Raw genomic sequence first — 17,209 nt, 5'->3', positions numbered from 1 at the left:
AGCCACTTCTGGTTATGTGTACCTTTATTAGACAGTGCAGTGCAAGAAAAGCCAGAAATGATAAGTAAAAGGCAGCAATGGGGCTCAAGTTAAAACTAGGTAATGTGAGTTCTTTTTCTTTCTGAAGCACTGGTCTTTGCTCCAGGATGTGGAACACTTGGGAAGATTATTTAAATAGAGTTGGTACTTAATTGGTGGTCAAAGTAGAAAGTCAAGAGAATGAGTGCATTTTGTGTGATAGTGGGGAAACCATTAACCTGGCAACGTCTGAAGACCTGAGTAGAATGGAACAATTAGTTCTCTTAGTTAATGGCAAAGAGTAGATTCAATAAGAATAGGGAAGTGAATGAAATGACAAGAAAGAAAATGGGTTTTTGGTTAGATTTGGAGGGGGTGGTGTTGGTAACTCAACACCACATTTCAAAGATGATGTAACAATATGTAGAGCTGTGCTGAACTTTGAACAAAGGGAGTAGAAGTGGAAGTCAGTAGTAGAAAAAATCAAGAAAGAATGAGACCAAGAGATCTGCTTGTTTCACTGTGGATGAGGTCGTAAGATGATGGTTTCATTTTTCTTAAGGCAGTACTGGGAGTCCTTGTGGCCACTGTGTGCCGGAGGGGAGAATTAGACTGCCATGTTGTAAATGGTGTGGAGGTTGGTGGGGTCATTCCCCCATGCCTCCTCCAAAGAAGCCCATAATCAGGAACCTTATTTTACCTCTTCCTCTTTGGTCTTATTTTCTGATTAACACACACATGTACATATTATTTGTAAAATTCATGCAATACAAAAATATGGAGAATAGAAATCCTCACAAGAGTTCCCTTTCCTTAAATAGCTACTGTCATCTGTTTGCATATGTCCTTCCAAAAAATTCCTTTGTGTATATAAGCCTATTTAAAAAAGAACATTAATATTATACTTTGCATATTGCCCTACAACTGGCTCTTTTTACTTAACCGTGTGGACATCTTTGCATACTGCTAGATATTACATCATCCTTTCTATAGGCTATGAACTATTTTCTTATATTGCCTCATAAGCTTTTAAACAAGTGGGTATTAGTAGGGATTAACATGTGCATAGAGATGTTTCCATGTTCCTGTTAGTAGAGTCAGTGCTGTAATAATCATTTTTTTAAAGATTTTATTTATTTATTCATGAGACATACAGAGAGGCAGAGCGAGAGGCAGGCTTCCTGCAGGGAGCCCGATGTGGACACGATCCCAGGACCCCAGGATCATGCCCTGAGCCAAAGGCAGATGCTTAACTACTGAGCCACCCAGGCACCTCTGTAATAATCATTCTTGTGCAGACTTCTCTGAGTACTTTCTTTTTTTTTTTTTTTTTTTTTTTCTCTGAGTACTTTCTGCAGAGAATTCCTGAAGGTTGGGTCGGAGGGGAGACATATTTATATTTAAGTTTGTGATAAATCTTGCTGAATTGCCTTTTAGATAGGCTGCTACACTTCACATCCCTACCTGTGGAGTGGTATGAATAGTTGGGCACCCATACTTGGCCCACACCTGATATTATCAATCTTTTAAATCTTTTCTTGTCTGATATAGAGAATAATGATACCTTATAGGCTTCTCAATTTCATTTCTCAGGTTCTATGTAAAGTTGAATGTGTTTTTATTTTATTTTATTTTATTTTTTTTTAAAGATTTTATTTATTTATTCATAGAGACACACAGATTGAGAGAGAGGCAGAGAAACAGGCTCCAGCAGGAGCCCGACTTGGGCCTTGATTCCGGGTCCCCAGGATCACAACCTAGGCCAAAGGTGGCGCTAAACCACCGAGCCACCCGGGCTGCCCAAATGTATTTTTAAATGTCTATTTGCCTGTTGTATTTCTTCTGTAAATTGCCAGTCCACATCCTTTGTCCGTTTTCCTAATTGATATTGTCTTTTTTATATTGATTTGAAGGAGCCTGTTCTATTTTCTAGATGGCAACATTTTGTCAAAAGTTTATCCCTTGACTTTCAAGGAGTAGTTTTAAATTTTAAGAAGTAAAGTCAATCTTTTTTTCCCCCCTAGCTTTGGTCTTATTCTAAGATTCTCTCTTGTATTTACTTCTAGTGTTTTTATGATTGTGTTTTTTATACTTAAATTTTTATCCACATGGGATGTATTTTTGTATATGATGTGATGTACTATGGAAACTCTAAACATAGAATCTACATACTAGAAATAACTTTAGTTTCTCTACTTTCTTCCATCACAGGGAAGCGCTTGGAGAATATTTAGATGGGAAGAAAGAGAGTGAGGAAGATCAAAGCAAGAGCTCCAAGCAGAAAGAAGAAAGCAGACTGGTATGAGCTGGGTGGAAGACAGGTCAGCCTGTGACACTAGGGAGCTGGGTCTGAAGTCATAGTTTTTGTACTTAGACCAGAAGAATCTCATGAGAGATTCTATGTTCCTGCCTTTAGGCAGAAGTAAATTTAAATATTTCCCATTTTGAGAGCTCTCTAGGAGTGAGCTTTCATTTCATCCTATGGACGACTATTCATTGGATCAAGTCCATAGGTTTAAGTTGCCCATTCAGGGTCTCCTGTTCCTGTCCTAACTTCAGTCTTCTCTCCCATCAATACCTACCTTGGGCCTTGGCTCTGGCATGGCTGATCTGCTTACTCACCTCCAGTGGGGCTCCACTCTTCCTGGTGTGTGCCTCTGATCCTCTGGAATGCCAAGTCTCTCCCTTCCCCTCCTCCCATCTCTCCTCTACCTTTCTCTTCTCCTCTCTGGTCATCAGGTTGCCTTCCCATACTTCAAGACCATCTCAAGTCCCAACTTGAGAGGACTTCAAGTCCATGATTCCTCTGCAGCCAGGCTCCTTTAATTCACACACCAAATATTTCTCTGTGCCACACATTTCATTTTAGACTGTTCTCCCTTGTAGGACTTCATATATGTGTGTCTGTAGTGTCCCCAGTGGAGTGGTAAGCTCTGTGAGAGTGAGAACCTTTCCATACACCTGTGGAGTAGTGCAAAGTTTATATTCAATAACACTAAAAAAAAAAAAAAAAAAAAAAAAAAAGTCATTGATTGCTCTCCCGTGGCAACGACAGGGTTCCTAGGATGTTAATAAAGGACTTGGAACAGGAGAGAGAATGAACAGCAGTTCCAAACAATCAGCAGAACTGGCCAAGTGCTGCATTTAATTAATTGCTAAATGAATATCATAGGCAGTGAGGGCTGCCCAAGTGGGCCTGATGCTGGAAGGTTACATGGAGAATGTGGGATTTGAGCTGCATCTTGGAAAAATAGGTGAGACTTATAAAAGCAGAGAAGAGAGAGATCATTTCTGGCAGAAACTGAAGTGCACTTACAGGGAGAAAAAAATACTCAAGCTACTGAAATGTCATTATAGAGCATTGAGATATATAGAGACACCTGAGTAAACTGTACGGTACTGTGTCAAGGACAAGATACTTTATGGAGGTGGAAAAAGTACTGAGCTGCAGTGTGTTCTTGGTCCAGATCTGGGGCTCACTGTGAAGTAGACGAATCATGCCATCTGTCTGTACTGGGATTACTTCCTCAAAGTGTCAATGATCTCTGAGCATTGCTGGGTAGGATAAAAAGGATAGCGTATATAATCTGAAACTTACTGTTATAGTTTCTACTGCTGTGGTCTTGAAAATTCTGATACATAGTTCATCTGGAGCACTCATTGGGTTGCTCCAACGAGATAATGTTGTTTTCATAGGAGCTTTTCAAGCTTCCTTTCATTTAGGATGCATAAATTGTTGGCATGGAAAAGAAATATATACAAACCAAATGCTTACCTTCCTCAATATCAAGATATTAATAACCAGTTGTACTCTAAGACTTGGACAGGAAGGGCCACTGTCCTTGGCCCTGCACCTGATCAATCATTTTTAAATTGGTGATTCGTTTCCTATTGAATCTTGCTCCAATTTTATAAAGATACTCTTCCAAGTTTTCTCTTAGAAGCTTTATTGTTCTGTCACTTATATTTCGCTCTGTAATCTATCTCGAATTGATTTTTGTGTGTGGTGTAAAGGTAAGGCTTAAGATTCACTGCTTTGTATGTGGATTTTTAATTGACCTGGCACCGTTTATTGAAAAGATCATCCTTTCCCCACTGCACTGCAACAAACCTTTGTTGTGAATCAAATGATCCCATATGTTAATTTGTTTCTAGACTCTCTATTCTGTTCTATTGGTCTGTTTCTCTGACTTTACACCAATTCCATACTATTTTAGTTGCTGTGGCCTTATGACAGGTATCGACATCTGGTAGCGTAGATCCTTCAATTTTGTGGTTCTTCAAGATTGCCTTGGCTATCCTTGACCCTTTGCATTTCCATATAAACTTTACAATCAGCTTGTCGGTTTCCACCAAAAAGCTTGCTGGGATTTAAAAATGTATCTATCTATCTATCTATCTATCTATCTATTAATATTTAGAGAGAGTGGAGTGGGGGTGTGTGGAGGGGAGGGGGATAGGGAGAGAGAGAGCACCTTCAAGTAGACTCCCTGCTGAGCATGGAGCCTGTTGCCAGCTCCATCCCAGATCCTGCGATCATGACCTGAGCTGAAATCAAGAGTCAACCACTTAACCCATGAGCCACCCAGGCACCCCCTACTGGAACTTTAATTGAGGTTGAATTGAACCTATAGATCAATTTAGGAGAGACTCTCTTTTACCAATGAGATTTACAATCCATGAGTATAAAATATCCCTCCATTTATTTAGGTATTCTTTAATTTTGCCCAGCAATGTCTCACACTTTGTGTAGAGGTTATAAGTGTTTATTGTGATATACAAAAGTACAATTGGTTTTTGTATATTGACTTGATAATCAGCAACTTTGTCAAATGCACTTGTTAATTCTAATAGTTGTCCTGTGGTTTCTTTTGTTTGTGTGTTTATTTTTTTGCATATATAATCATATCATCTGAAAGTGAAGTTTTATCTTTTCCTGTGTTGGTGTGTTGATGACTGTAATATTTTCAGTTTTACTCAGAGTTTGAAATACTTGATTCAGAAATTTCTGATGTTCACATTGTCTGAGCAGAAAACAGAATATTACTCAAATATGACAGGAATGGCTTTACTTCCTTAGGCATGTAAAACCATTTGGTACAAGTGCTAAAATTATGGCCATTTAAAAAAGTCCGGAGTACCCTGGATATCTGGGTTAAGGCTCCAGTTCTGTATTCATTGAAACTGCATTTCAAAAAAAAAAAAAAAAAAAAAACAAACCAAAACAAAAAAACCCTGTATTTCCACATGTCCTTAGAAGGGTGAGATGAAATAGAATCTCTGATCGTTTCAGTGACTCCTTTGTACAGAGACGCTTATAGCTTCTTTGTTCAGAAATAATTTGAGAGCTGGAGAATTTGTAAATTCCAAAACAGACTTGGAAAAACTTAGAAATAGCCTCAGGATACTTGCACTTTTTGTTGAAATCATGTCATCGCCCAAAGGCCAGGAGTGAAGACACTTGAGTGTAGGGTTCAAAGAGGGATTTATTTATTTATTAACGATTTTATTTATTTATTTGACAGAGAAAATGCAAGAGGGTGAGTGCATGAGTGGGGGTAGGGAGGGGCAGAGGGAGAAGCAGACTCGCCACTGAGCTGGGAGCTTGATATGTGGGGCTCAATTCCAGGCCCCTGAGATCATAACCTCAGCTGAAGGTAGCCGCTTAACTGACTAAGCCACCCACGGGCCCCCAGGGAGGGATTTAGAAGGGGGTGCCAGTAGCAAAACTGCTGAGTCATTAAGGGAGACAGAAGAGCCCATGTAATGTTAGCTTAAATAACATAGATGTTTTGTCCTTTGGCTTACTTAGTAGTTCAGAGCATACATACACTGTCCAGGGCTGATATGGGGGCTCGTCGATGCCGGGGACCTCATCTCCTTCTGCCTTTCCTTATGTGGCTTTCATCTGCTCACCGCATCACAGCAGAGCACCACAAGCCCACCTGGGAGAAGGGGGACATGGGGCAGCAGAGGGCACACCTTTTCCCTTCAACACACAATTCAGAAGTGGCACACATCACTTCTGCTCATGTTCTATTGATCAGACTGTATTCAAGCTGCAAAGGAGGTTGGGGAGTAATATCCATTTTGGAAGGTCAAATGTCCAGTTAAAATTGGGGGTTCTGACCCTCGAAGAAGAGGAGGAGGAATGGATGTTGGAGGATGATTGCCATTATCTCTGCCTCATCTCACCCACTGAACTCTCAGAAAGGCTCTTGGTGGTGTCAGCAACTTGGAGGGTCGATGGAGGCAAGTGCCAAGACGTACTGAGAGTACCTGCCAGTGTGCTGCTTGGCTGATCCCTACTCTAACAAGAATAGACCAAAGTACCTTCAGAATCACATGTGTGGGCAGCCCTGGTGGCTTAGCAGTTTAGTGCTGCCTTCAGCCCAGGGTGTGATCCCGGAGTCCCAGGGTTGAGTCCCATGTCAGGCTCCCTGCATGGAGCCTGCTTCTCCCTCTGCCTGTGTCTCTGCCTTTCTCTCTGTGTGTCTGTCATGAATAAATAAATCCAATCTTAAAAAAAAAAAAAAGAATCACATGTGCTATTAAATTGTAAGCTCTGATATCACATCGCCAACACCCCCTGGTGGGAATGAATTGCCAAATACGGGCTACTGTTAAGTGAGTCTTAAGCTTTTATTCCTGCTTGGCTGGCTAGAACAGCTACAGACAGTTGTACAAAATGTTTCTAACTTCATAAAATCTTTTTTTAAAAAAGAGTTTATTTATTTATTGGAGAGTGAGAGTGAGTGAGCGCGTGAGAGAGAACATGAGCGAGGGGAGAGGCAGAGGGAAAGGGAGAAGCAGGCTGCCCGCTGAGCAAGAAGCCCAACTCAGAGTTCGATCCCAGGACCCTGGGATCATGACCTGAGCCAAAGGCAGACACTTAACCGACTGAGCCACCCAGGCATCCCTCTAACGTCATAACTTACTTGTTTTCAGAAATTGGCTAAACTGCTGCTCTGTGGCACTGAGTTGGTGACAAACATCCAGGTAGCTACAGATATCAGAGAGATCCACAGGAGAGTGGAAGAAGAGGAGATAAAGCGGCAGAGGTGAGGAAGCCCTGCTCTGCAGCCTGGGGGATGGAAGATATCTCTTCCGTGGATCCCTCAACCCTCCCCACCTGTTGGAAGGTGCCTGTGTCACATTTACTCTAGTAGAATCCCCTGATTGCTCCTTAGGAATCCCTTCCTTCCTTCCTTGCCTTCCTCCCTCCTTCCCCCTTTCCTCACTTGGCCATTTCAGCTCATTTCTGTAACAGCACGATATTAACAATATTTTTAGTTGTTCCCCCACTTTAGCTCATTTAGCTCATTGAGCCATTTTAGCTTATCTCCTCAACAGCACGATATTAACAGTATTTTTAGTTGTTCAGCATAAGTAATTCTTTCAGCATCTTTACTACCTTTACCAGCACGCAATTGGTGACTTTATTCTTGCAACTTCCCACTGTCCGCTGACGGCTGTATGCAGAACCGAATGGGCTAATTTCCCAGGCACACCAAGGAGTTAGGCCTTGTTCCAGAACCTCTGAGGAAAAACCCAAGCTCTTAAATGGCAGAGTTACAACATAAATGTGGGCTTTAGGAAGATGACCGGTCCATTTTTCATTTTTTGAGGAAAAAAGGCAAGTGAATTATAAACTGTACTCTGTGTTCCAGCTGGGAAGGGAAGCGAGAAGGAAAGAAGGGAGCTCGAGGTTAAGTGGTGACTCCTACCCTGCAGGGCTTGGCGCTCTTGCTGGGAGGCAGTCTCCTAGAATGACAGTCTATTCAGGTAGGAAGAGAATCCCAGCATCTGTCTTAGCAGCCGTTCTCCTGCTTGGGAGGGGGCTCTCATCCTCACGCCTCCCTTCAGCAGTCTGGTACACCCTCCTCAGTTCACTCCATCACAGAGTCTCTTTGGAATTTCTGGAAAGGCCATGCCGATTTTCCATTGCTTAATAGTGGAGTTTCCTTATTTGTAAAATGTCCCCATGGTCATTTATTGATCATTTGGGGGAGGAGCGGCCACACACCTGAACTCACGTTGATCACCAAAAATATTATGAGTACCCTTTGTTAAGGCACTGCCGTGCTGAGCATTATCTCACTTAACTCTGACAGCAGCCATCTGAAAGTAGATGCTTTCATCCTCTCCCTCTTTCAGAGGAGAAAAATGCAGCTTGCAGAGAGTCAGGGAGTTGTCTAAAGTTGAGAGTCAGTAAGTAGCAAAGTCAGGCCTCGATCACTGGAGTCATCTAGCTTGTCACAGAAGTAGGTGGCAAATTGACTCTAGATCTGCATGTGTGTGTGCACGTCCAAGTAGGTATAGCTTTGAGGTTGATCTGCTTTTGTACCATGTCACTTAATTTATTTGGTCTCCTTACTGCCAGTCCGTCATTAATCTTGAAGATCTCTCAGAGCCCCACATGGTTTTGAGTGAGGGCATCTGAAGGTGGTGCTCAGTAACTGGACCTTGTATTTCAGACTCTTGAGAACCTGCCCTACTCCAGCAGGAGGCGGCATCCAGAACTGGGCTGTCCTGGCCAGTGTGTTTTTATTCGCAGACTTGAAAAGCTGGAGAATGAAGTCAAGACCAGCCAGGACAAATTTGATGAAATCACCGCCAAGTGGGAGGAGGGCAGACAGAAGAGAATCCCCCAGGACCTGTGGGACGTGCTTAGCACCCAGCAAGTGCACTGCGCTGCGCTAATAGAAGACAAGAATAAGCTTATCAGCGAGTTACAGCAGGCAAGACTTCCGGCCCCGCCCCTGCCATCCCTGCCTTGAGGACTGGGGCATCTGACTGGCCTATTGGTTTGCTCCCCTTAATGGAAAAATTGGAGGCCTAGCTTCATTCCTCAGAGTATTGCACAGCAATAAATTCAGCCTGAAGGAAAAGCTTTAGTAATTTTAGAATCACTGGTCACCTTGGAAAGATGGATGTTCATAGCAAATGCTGTTTCAGATTATGTTTTCAGTTAAGCAATGGAGTTTAGTCTGCGGTAGGTATGTTCCCATGTTGACTAGTCATTGCTCAGCTGGGGTGCCCTAGGCTGTCTGGGAGTGTACAAGGAGTCTTGGGGCAAGCAGTCCTGCAGGGTTTGGCCTCCTGCTGCTCCTTCAGGCTTTGCCCCGGGCTGAGGCCACTGTGCTCCATCTCCCTGTGCCTTCTCCCTGGGTGTCCTCCGATTCTTCTGAAGCCACTTTCGCTTTGTATAGTTGCAATCTCAGTGTTTGCGGGTCCTGAAGAAAGAGGTCCAGGTGGAGTATGCTTGACACTTCTTGCTTCTGTCTCAGTTTGTGACCAGCCTTTGAAGTATTCTTTTCTAGGAGTTAAAAACAAAAGATGACCAGTATGTGAAGGATTTGAAGAAACAGTCAGATGACATTTGCCTGCTCCTAGAGAGGATGGAAGAACAAGTCAAGAACGTAATGAAAACCTTTCGTCAGGAGCTCAGTTACATTGAGGTAACAGGGTGTAAAAGAACTGCCTTCTACCCATGTAGGGCCCCTGGGAGGAGGGCCAGGTCTGTCCAGAGCATCTACAGAGGGTCCCAGATGTCTTGTCATCTGGCTTCTGCCATGTAATTTATTTACCCATTCATTCACTCACCCAACAAATATTCATCAAGTGTCTACTATGTGCCAAGCACTGTACCAGGGGCTGGGGATACAGCCATGAACAAAACAAAGTCCTCGATGGAATCTGTATTCCAGCAGGAGACAGCTAGACAATAAACAGATAAACTACTAAATATATACTTGGACAGGTGGCAATAAGTGCTCTGAAAGAAAATAAAAGCATGTAAGGATAGAAGAGTCGAGAAGGGGGGTATGTGAGCTTTTATTTGTTGTATTTATGGCAGACAGGTGGGGGCATGGGAAACTCAAGTGCCAAACAAGTTCAGGAATCCATACTTTGAATTTGAATGAAATGTCAAGGATTAAGATTGAGACAGCCTTTCCAAAATGGAAGGGAGCCAAGAAGGTGGGGACCTCTCTGGATTATTATTATAGACTCATTTCCACATTCCCGGGCCTACCTTTCATGAGCAACGTGCTCCTTTGTTTCGTGGGAACCCCAACCATAGCAACGCAGCAGCCCTAGGCATGATTGAATCATATGCCAGGGCTTGTCCTGTAACTGCTACCAAAGGCACTAGCCTTCCTCCAACTCCCTCCTCTGATACTGACTGAGCCACAGGACAGTTGGCACATTTCCTCTCTAAATCTGTGGGGAGGCCAGACTTCATAACCCTGATTTCCGTGTAACTCCTTCCATAGCCATTTGGTTGAATGAAACTTGGCAAGTTTGCATTTGGATTTGACTTTGACTATATGATTGGTACATGGCACTTGTGCAGTAACTTAGGAGTTCTTTCATATTGAGGGACCTGACCAATCAAAACAGACTCTAGAGCCCTCTTCCTTCTTGCTCTTAGAAAGCATTTGAGATAGAACGGCAAGAACTGCTGACCAGTAATAAGAAGAAATGGGAGCGGGCCCTGCAGGCTCACAATGCCAAAGAGGTAAAAGGGTGGTGGGTGGTGGAGGCGGTGGGGGTGTGTCAAGGTGATCCATGGATCTAGGGCAATATCTACTGTGACTGAATTTGCTAGCCTTTTTGTATCTTGGGGAGGATTGCCATGGCAGACATTTACTACCTCACTTCATGGTTAGTCAGTGTGGCCTTGCAGATGGTTGCTGCCTCTGGTGGTGACATTTGTCTCTCGTGACCTTCCTTTGCAGCTCACTGGGGTTCCCATAATCCTGTCACTCTCTTCTTTGTTCCTAGGCATCTACCCCAGCCACGGATGTTTTAAGATGTTTCAAAGGGTGTGGGGTTATCACTTTACTTCAGAGACACAAAGAACAAAGAATAGCTTGACCAAGATCCAATGGGTTTTGTTTTGTTTTATTTTAAAAATACAAATGTCTGACCGCAGGGCCCATGTCTAATTTCTTAATGGAGCATTCCTCTTGGAGTTTCTCAAATAAGGAAGCTCCAGAAGAAGATAAACAATACAAAGCCTTGGGGCTCTCTTCTGAGAGCCAAGGAACTCATAACACTTTGAGATCCTTCCCTGTGTCACACTTGTCATGCCACCTGAAGGATTGAGTCAGGGCAGGGACAGGGCTGACTTTCCCCTGGTCTTCCTGTGCCTTCAGCTGGAGTATCTTATGAACCGCATCAAGAAAGTAGAGGACTACGAGAAACAGCTGAACAAGCAGAGGATATGGGACTGGGAAGAGTACAACATGATCAAGATCAAGCTGGAGCAGGATGTGCAGGTCTGACTTGTTGCTCGGTCTCTGGGTAGCAGAGCAGAGAGTACCCGGGCATGTTTTATCCTTGGTGACTTCCCAGAATGTTCTAGAGTTAGTCCACTCAACAGATATGTATTCATTATCTGCTTGCTTTCAAGTGATCATATCTGAAGGAGCTCATGTACAAAATAAATGTGGAGGAATTCCTTTTTTAATAAACCATGAAGAACTGCCAAAAAAACCCCCCAGGAAATTGTGACCTGAGGAATCATTGAGAGGATTGGACATTTTAGTTGGGCAAAGGGAAGGTATCCCCAGGGTGAGTTAAGTGTATCAGAGAGCCAAAGCAGAACAGCTACCATATAGTGAGTGTCTAGGCACTTAAGGCACGATGTCTCCAATCCTCACACTAACAGGGAAGGGAGGAATCACTGACCACATTTTATATACCAGGAAATAGGCTACTTACCTGGCAAATGGTAGGCCCTGGATTTAAACCCAGCTCTGTCTGGCTCAATAGTCTATATTCCTAATATTCCAAGTAGACCCTGGCTGATGATTGGACATCACAGTAAGGCTGATTCCAACTTGCCATCAGAAATAACTTTTTTTTCTTTTCTTTCTTTCTTTTTTTTTTTTTTAAGATTTATTGATTTGAGAGAGAGAGAGAGAGAGAGAGAGAGAGAGTGCTCTGGTGGGGCAGAGAGAGAAGAAGAGAGTATCTCAAGCAGACTTCCTGTTGAGCACAAGGCCCAACATGGGGCTCCATCTCACAACCCTGAGATCATGATCTGAGCTGAAACCAAGAGTCAGACGCTTAACCAACTGGGCCACCCACGTGCCCCAGCAGGAACTTTCTAATAGTTAGAGCTATCCAATATAGAGAAGGGTCATCCCACAAAATAATGAGTCTTTTATAAAGTATTTAAAGGCTGCATGACTGTGTCTGTCTTCAATGCTGAGGAAGGATTCTTGCAGTGGAAGGAGGTTAGATTTTCTGGTTTGTAAAGTTCTTTCCAAGCTTAGGATTCTCTGCCTCAAAGTCAGTTAAAAAAAGCTCATCTCTAATCACATTTAGGTGTCATGTAATTATCTCTTAACATTCCAGCACTGTCTACTCACTTCAGTTTCTGTCTAGAAAAACTTGTTAGTCTAAAGCTTTTCCACATAGCCTTTCGTAGAATTTCAAGACCTACGACTTGTGGTTTTATGTAGCAAGGTTGAATCAAAGCCCCTCCAGACTACAAAAATTCTTACCAGTCTCGATAATTTTCCTGGGCCTTTCTCATATTAATGTCATGGAAATGAGAATCACTGACAAAGAACAGTGGAAGTCTGTGAGGGCAGCGCTCCTTATGTGGGCTGTATACATTACACTTTTAATGAAAATGGATATTGTTGATCTTTCTTAAGTTATTTTGGTTGTATGATAATTTATGGGACCAAACTATGCACTATTGGCCTCAAACAGTGAAATAATGGAAACTCATTTTCTTTTATTTGTCGTTTTGTTTTTCCTTTTGTGTTAAGAGCATGTAATATAAGATCTACTCTCTTAACAAATTTTCAAATATACAATAACAGCATTGTCACTCAAAGACCTTCTGTTGTACAGTTAGATCCCTAGAACTTATTCATTCCATGTAACTGAAACTCTGTGCCCTTTGACCAACACCTCCCTGCTTCCCCTCCCCCAGCCCCTGGCAGCTTCTGGTTGCAAATTCTACTCTCTGCTCCTATGAGTTTGATTGTTCTAGATCCCACAAACAAGTGAGAGACCATGCAGTATTTGTCTTTTTGTGTCTGGCTTATCTCACTTAGTATAATGTCCTCCATGTCCATCCATGTTGTTGCAAATGGCAGATTGTCCTTTTTTAAGGCTGAGTAAGATTTCATAATATACCTGTACCACGTTTTCATTCTCCATTAGTCCATCGATGGACATTTAGGTGTTTCTATATCTTGACTGTTGTGACTATGCCACAATGAGCGTGGGAGTACAGACATCTCTTCAAGATCCAGATCTCAGTACCTTTGGATCTGTATCCAGAAGTGGGACTATTGGAACAAACGATAATTCTATATTTTATCATTTGAGGAACCTCCATATTGTTTCCAGAGTGGCTGTATCAGTTTGCATTCCCACCAACAGTGTATGAAATTCCCTTCTCCATATCCTTGCCTGCACTTGTAGTCATTTTTTTTAAAGATTTAATTTATTTATTCATGAGAGACACAGAGAAAGAGGCAGAGACATAGGCAGAGGAAGAAGCAGGCTCCTGTGAGGAGGTCCTGGGATTCACGCCCTGAGCCGAAGGCAGACGCTCAACCACTGAGCCACCCAGGTTTTTGACAATAGATATTCTAAGAGGTGTGAGGTGGTATCTCATCGTAGTTTCAGTTTGCATTTCCCTAATAATAGTGTCCCTTTTCATAAATCTATTGGCAATTTGTATGTCCTTCTAATCAGTTTATTTATTTATTTATTTATTTATTTAGCTATTAAGTTGTAGGAGTAGAATTTCATGTTCTTAATCCTCAAATGCTTGAAGAAAGCCAAAAAATTCTGGGATATAGGGAGATTTTTGAGGGTGAGGGCTGATGTAAGACTAGGGAGGTGAGGGACAGAGAGGCAGAGAGCCTGGGAGACCCTCATCTCCTGGCTTCCTCTGCCCAGTTGCAGTATGAGTATGTGGGAGGCAGGCAGACAGATACTCAGAGTGGGGAACTGTGTTCAGTTCCTGTGTGCAATGGTTCTTTCCTGTGTTAGAATGGAAACCAGGAGTATACTGTACCACATTTAACTAGAAACAGATAATCAAATCAGGGATTACCATATTGTAGTACATGGGGTATTTTAGTAGATCGAACTTTATCATAATGCCACTTAGGTGTACTCTCACTAGACAGTAAAGTCAAAATAGCATCAATTTTTTGTCAAGAAGATACAGAATGTAGCTCAACATCAGGCTTTCTCTTCCTAAGTAATTCATAGCGCTGTATCAGTTCTAAAACATGCAACTAAAATTTTTCCAAACCACAAAAATATGAATGATCCAATACACATAGATTTGGTTTAATGGGTAAAGTATAAAAAGTGGAAAAGAATGCATACTTTCCAAGTGCTTACTGCCAGTAAGGTGACATTATTAACGAGCAAAAAGAAGCCTGTAAACATTAGGCATTCGAGAAGGATTTTGCCACACCTGCCCACCACCCCAAAATAAAACTACTAGAAACACTTAGTTCTTGATGCAGGAGGCCAATGTTTTTATTTTAGGTCCTACTTGTGCTTTTAAAGTTGTAAAATGGTTTAGCTCAACTTTTAGGGACTGTTACCTTTACTACCAGAATATTAATCACAAAAAATCAAAACCAAGTTACTTATTTAACAAGTATTGCAAACTTACATTGTGTAAAACACAAAGATAAACAAGATAGAGTTCTTGAGAGTGGCCGTGAAAAGGCCTGGTGGGATCTCCGAGGTCAGCCCACAGGGCCAGGGGAAAGGCTGTTTTAATTTTCCATTCTGTCTGGGGGATGACGGCAGCTGGTTTTCTGGAGCGTGTGGGCAGGTAGCATGGAGAGGCTTGTGCTGACGCAGGAAAAACAGGAAGGTGTGATCAACACCTACAGTAACCATAACATCGGAGGCAAGATAGATTGTAATCTTTATAAATTATTCACAAAACCCAAACATGATGTTTTACCATGAATCTTGGGAACGTAAAGTACAACTTCACAAAAATATCTTTGGAAAATGGAAGAATAAGCACAGACGGTTAACAAAATCCATTACAATCTTAAAATTTAAAAAACTACCTTCAGTGTATGACAACCAAGGACAGTTGTCTGTTGAGACTTAACCCTGAAATAGTTAACAATAGAGTCACCATTCCCCAAATTATCTGGAGCAGAAGGTGTTGACAACAAATAACGAATCACATAATTCTTGCAGCTGTCTGCTGTAGACTCTGGTGGGTGAGACTACCAGACTATTAGTTCTGCAATTTCATTGTCAGCGCTGCCAATAAATCCCTAGTGGCATCGTGACTGCGGAGGCAGTGGGGGGTCTTGAATCAGAGCTGAGGTGATGGAGCGGCTGATCCGTGACCCCATAGAGATGGTGAGCCCACAGTGCACGTTGCATTGCTAGTCCTTCCTTGTGTCAGTCTCCTAGGAACCTATTTTAGCAAAGAGTAGGAGCAGGTGCATTCCACAAGAGAAAATAAAATCAGTTAATAAATAATTAACCACAAGCACAGGCAAAGAAATGCAAATGCGAAGAGTCAGGTGACAGAGTTTCTTTGTTTGTTGTTTTGCATATAAAATCAGCTCAGATGTGAGTTCTTTCAGGTCCCAAAGAAAAAGACACGGCCTACTTAGTTGAGTTTTGCAAACTGTGTTCAGCTAGGTGAGGTACTAGTGGTGGTTTCACAAAACTAACAAAGTGAGTCACTGATTTTTTTTTTCCCCTTTCAAGATGTGATTATGTAGGAAAAATAGAGAGTCTATTTCCATAGTTAGTGTTATATAATAATCTGCCTTCAAGAATGAAATTTGCATGAACATGTGCCAGGGCTTGCATTTGTAACTCACGTGTGCTCTCACTTTGTTATAAATATAAAACCTGTTCTGTGGCCAGACAGGTTTGGGAAATGCTGTCTTAGTAATAGGGGCTTATTGCAAAGTTATGAGAAAAAGGAGGTCCCTGGTCTACTTCTGAGAATCTACCTTTAGGAAATAAAAATACCCAGGAAGTTTTATATAGGATTGTTCCCAGCGTCTGTTTTCTGATATTGAGAATTCTCAAAACAATCTAGATGTACAATGGTAGGGAAATGATAAAATAGTATGGTGGATGATAAGTATTTCATATATAATAAGTTATTATATGTAAAAATATTATACACCATTAAAATTACATTGATAGAGCTAATGTGGAAAATTCTTGTTATAATATTTTTTTGTTATAATATTAAGGGAGAAAAGTGGAATATAAAATTGTAGCTATGGTTTTATCTCAGTATGTAAAGTACTGGAAAGTATGTAAAGAACACTGGAAGGAAACATGCCAATATGTTGACAGAAAATGCCTCTTGGAGGTGGAGTTTAAATAATTCTTCTTGCCCTTTCTATGTCTTCTCCTCTTTTCTCCTTTACTGTACTTTTCACATTTCCTACAGTCCCAGGACCCTGGGACCACACCTGAGCCAAAAGTAGATGCTCAACCACTGAGCCACCCAGGTGCCTCAGGGACATAGGCTTTAAGCTTGCAGTTGAACGGTGGATATTTTTTCTTGTTGTCTTTCATTTGCCTCTGATGACAGATTTTCTAAGAATTCAGGTGGAGGCACTTGTGCCTCTGGTTCCTCTGATACAACTGATACCAGTAGGAAGAATCAGGGACGCTCAGTCACAACCAAGGATACCAGGCCTGTGAGTATTACTATTATTATTATTATTATTATTATTATTAAACTTTAGATTCTTGAGCAGCAGCTCCAGCAGATGAAAGCAACTTACCAGCTAAACCAAGAGAAGTTGGAGTACAACTTCCAGGTGCTGAAGAAGAGGGATGAAGAGAGCACAGTGATCAAATCTCAGCAGAAGAGGAAGATAAATCGGTAAGCGGGCACACAGAACATCAGCCCGTCCATGCTGAAAATGGGGGTGGGGGTGAACTCCTTCTGGAGGAGAGCAAGCTGTTAAAAAAGTCTTCTTAAAAGTTTTTTTAGAAAAGATAATCCTTTCCCCGCCCCCAAAGAATGTACAACAAAAAGTTTGTCTCCCACCCACCCCCTATTTTGCATGGTTCCTCTTTTCCACCTCTGTAATAATTGTTCATTTCTTTTGCTTCTTCCTGAATTTCTTTAACCACATTACAAGCAAACATGAATAAATACTGTCACCACTCCCCTCTCTTTTTA

General features: G+C 41.9%; 1 protein-coding gene across 2 annotated transcripts in view; it reads left to right on the top strand.

The window, feature by feature from the left end:
* Positions 1 to 17,209, top strand: part of DRC1 (dynein regulatory complex subunit 1) — a 37,015-nt gene that overhangs the window by 6,079 nt on the left and 13,727 nt on the right. The window contains exons 2-8 of one of the 2 annotated variants that reach the window (XM_077843819.1): positions 2,230 to 2,317; positions 6,967 to 7,079; positions 8,576 to 8,759; positions 9,342 to 9,479; positions 10,454 to 10,540; positions 11,181 to 11,303; positions 16,767 to 16,906. In XM_077843819.1, coding sequence (XP_077699945.1) covers positions 2,230 to 2,317; positions 6,967 to 7,079; positions 8,576 to 8,759; positions 9,342 to 9,479; positions 10,454 to 10,540; positions 11,181 to 11,303; positions 16,767 to 16,906 — 873 coding nt within the window. Of the gene's footprint in view, positions 1 to 2,229; positions 2,340 to 6,966; positions 7,080 to 8,575; positions 8,760 to 9,341; positions 9,480 to 10,453; positions 10,541 to 11,180; positions 11,304 to 16,766; positions 16,907 to 17,209 lie in introns of both variants that reach the window. The other variant, XM_077843820.1, reaches the window with a different exon arrangement.

Source organism: Canis aureus, chromosome 12 (assembly GCF_053574225.1).
Source record: "Canis aureus isolate CA01 chromosome 12, VMU_Caureus_v.1.0, whole genome shotgun sequence".
NCBI classification, from domain to species: Eukaryota; Metazoa; Chordata; class Mammalia; order Carnivora; family Canidae; genus Canis; species Canis aureus.
This window is presented reverse-complemented; position numbering and strand designations above follow the sequence as displayed.